Raw genomic sequence first — 3563 nt, forward strand, 5'->3', positions numbered from 1 at the left:
GGATTAATAGAGAAGGAGGATGAAAGAGAATCGAATCAAATCTCTAGATCCTTCGTTAGCTCCGATTGAATCAAATCTCTAGATCCTTTGTCAATTTTATCGAACAAAGCTTAGTAGCCATATATTGTAAAATAGAGCTAGTTTTGAGTACATGTATAGATATCTTAGACTCTTAGACTTAGTGATGGATTAAAATTAAATTACTTTTTTCGAACAAATAAATTAAAATATTTATAATAGTATAATATTTTGTTTAGGTAGAATTACATAGCACAAGGCTTCATGCACATACATCTGCTGTGAAAGAAATCTCCGTTGCATTTACCATCAGGGAAACCTTCGCTCATACACACTCGCTTGCAAGTCCTCCATTTCGAGCAAAATCCCGTGAAGTTGATGCTTTCGGTTTCGCACATTTGGGGTTGTCCTTCAACCATCTTCATCACACCTATATAAAACCATATCAACAATAAGAATTCAATAGTATAACCAAAAGAATTCGTATATTTCAGTAGATTTGTTTAGAGCTAGTGGGATGATAGATTTGTTTACCAGGTCCGACAACAAGTAGGATTAGGAAGAAGAGTGTAGAGATAAACTGCATAGAGCTCTTCATTTTTCTTTTTCTTTGATAAATGATTAAGCGAGAGAATTAAGAGAAAACAAGTAGAGAGATCTTGATGTTTAAATCAAACTTGTAAGAAATTATGTGAAAAGGTTCGCATTTTATAGTAAACAGAAGCATAAACCTTAGTTGGTAAAAGTATCAAAGTATATTATTTATAACTGTGAAAATGAAGATTAATGAAGATATATGGAATAAAATCTTCTAATGAAGTATATTAATGAAGATAGAGCTCTTTATATCTATCTCTTTTATCTATCTTGATCTAGTAAAAATGTAAAATAGATATGTTTTTATAATTTACTTACAAGAAAATTATTCCACTTCACATATCTAGTAATTTCTTAAAAAATCTACTCAAAAGATTTTATATTCTTAAATTTTAAATAAATTTTTGTAGACTTTTATTATATTATAAAATTAAAATTTTAATATAGATAAGTATTAAAATATGTTTATCAATATTTATCATTTCCCCATAATCTTAACATCTTTTGTTAAGATTTACATAATTAAATCGTTGCCATTTGGATTATCTTATTCGTTCTTCGAGACTTTTAGTTTCTGAAATTTCTTTTGTAAGCTTTTACCCTCCGGTTTGGGCAACCAACCTTGGAGTTATCTTTTAATTTAATGTTTGGGTGACAAAAAAAAAATCCTTTCCATTTGAATAATATCAAAACTTGAAATTATTATTTGTAATATAATCATACGTTAAATTAATATCCAAAAAAACAAACTTTAAATAATACTAAAAGAAATTGCTATCCATAATTTAAATATTTTAAATACTTTTAATTTACAAAAAAAAAATACTTTCAGATCATGTTATCGAGCGGGTTAGAGCTGTTTACATAAATATGTAAAATATTTTATTTCTATTATAAAACTTCTCAACCAAAATTTTATAATGAAATTTCATGTATGTAAAACTTTTTCTTTTACTTATTTACTTATGTGTTTATACAAATTCCGGTTTTTATCCACCCAAAAAAGAGAAGAATCTCTGAAATCGATCACAAGATAAAAGCTCATGGAACATTTTATATTTGAGCATTGGAAAGTCTAATGAAAAAATATAATACCAGTGTCCTAAATGACCATGACTCCATCTTTCATGTTCCAAATTTTTAAAACAATGTTTTTTCTTTTACAAGATGAAATCTTCTATTTCTTTTCTTCTAATATGCCTTTGTATAATTTTCTCTATGGTTATCATCTTAAAATTCACTGTTTGAAAACTATATTGAATTGAATTGTTATAACTTCCTTCCACGTCTACTAGTTTAGTGATGTAAACATTTCACCACATTCAAATAAAACATCGAATAGACAAAACATTTTTTTGGTTTAATTAAAAATTACTAATCAAATACTATAGTAAATCTTTTGAATCTCCTTTATAATAAAGCGGAAGTACACAACATTATTTTATAGACTATATAATTTTAATAAGTTGGTTATACATATGTTATAGATTAATTGGTTACAAGTTAAATAGTGTGTACAACTTTAATTTATTTCCGAAAATCTTAAGAAGAATATTCTAAAGAATTATTTGATATCATCTAACTTACCATATTATTATTTTTTTCAATTATTCAACCATATTAAAATCTTTTGATATCTAACTTAACATATTAATTTGTTAATTATCATTCTACTTCACCTCTCATTTTTATATATGATTCTATTTTGTGAAACAAATAAATTATCATATTATTATTATAATTAAAAAATAGTTTTATTTCTGTATATACCATAAGTTGAATTTTTAAAAACAAATATAAATTGTTCAATCTATAAAATATTCAAGCTTTAGTAATATTATTCTTTAAAAATAATATCTATTGAATTAAAACTTTACTGAGTAACGGGTCAAAATTTGAATATTTAAATTCAATTTCATATTTTTTTTTGGTTGAATTTTATATTTTATATAATATAATAAACTTTAAATAATTTACTTTGAAATATTTTTATAATATTGAAACTTGATATAAAAGTTAGAGAAACTATAAACACTCTAAACTGATTTGTTATAGCAATGTCAATAATATGTCACTATACTATGAAAGAATTTCAAGAAACCAAGTATATTAAAACAAAAGTATAAAATATATTAAATTACTGATAATATAATAACTCGCTTTTTAAAAACCAAATTTACAAAATTATGTATTATAATGACATTCAAGTCATGATATAGAATATACATTGTTGAAATAACTTCACATACATAAACTAATACAACATTTTAAAATTTTATTTTAAAGTATAAAATATAAAAGAATTTGTATAAAATAAAATTTAACCCAGTGTTATAGCACAAATACTTTCTAGAATCATTAACAATATAAAACATACAAAATAGGTATATCTTTTTCATCATATTTAGCATATGATTTTATTGCATAATATTTTATCAAAAAAACTTTTTAAAACAATAACATAAATAATATTTTATAGAAAATTACAATATAAATAAAATAAATTTCAATCCGTGTTCTAGCACGGGTCTTAATCTAGTTGTACATAGTATTGTACGGCCTAATAATATTCAACATCTACAACAATCATACATATGTACACAGAGATAGAGGACTAATCAATCTTACATCCATTTAAGGAAATAATCTAAAAGAGATGAAAAAATTAATCAAACAATGCCATATAAAAATCCTTAAGATGGTGATATATTGTCGTTGCTGCCCCATCATGCGAAGGAGAAGCAAGAGATGAAGAAGAAGAAGGAGACATCTCTTCGCCAGCAGGCATATCTTGAAGTGCCGTCAGAATTCGGCGGATGCTGACAGACCTCATAGGCCGGAAACTGTAAGCCATTTTCAACGAATTCGATCTAGAGAAAACATTGGACGATTTCGAGAGGGTGAGATACACCAAAGCTTGAACCAGAGCAAATAAGGCCACCTTCATT

At 25.5% G+C, this 3563-nt stretch overlaps 1 protein-coding gene across 1 annotated transcript; it reads right to left on the reverse strand.

The window, feature by feature from the left end:
- Positions 1-228: 228 nt before the first annotated feature.
- Positions 229-736, reverse strand: LOC104774045 (putative defensin-like protein 9). The gene is made up of 2 exons (XM_010498711.1): positions 553-736; positions 229-448 (listed from the first exon to the last, which is right to left on the reverse strand). The coding sequence occupies exons 1-2, from the start codon at positions 614-616 to the stop codon at positions 264-266; spliced, it is 249 nt and encodes an 82-aa protein (XP_010497013.1). The 5' UTR covers positions 617-736; the 3' UTR covers positions 229-263.
- Positions 737-3563: the final 2827 nt, after the last annotated feature.

This window comes from Camelina sativa, unplaced genomic scaffold (genome assembly GCF_000633955.1).
Source record: "Camelina sativa cultivar DH55 unplaced genomic scaffold, Cs unpScaffold01204, whole genome shotgun sequence".
In the NCBI taxonomy this organism is placed as follows: Eukaryota; Viridiplantae; Streptophyta; class Magnoliopsida; order Brassicales; family Brassicaceae; genus Camelina; species Camelina sativa.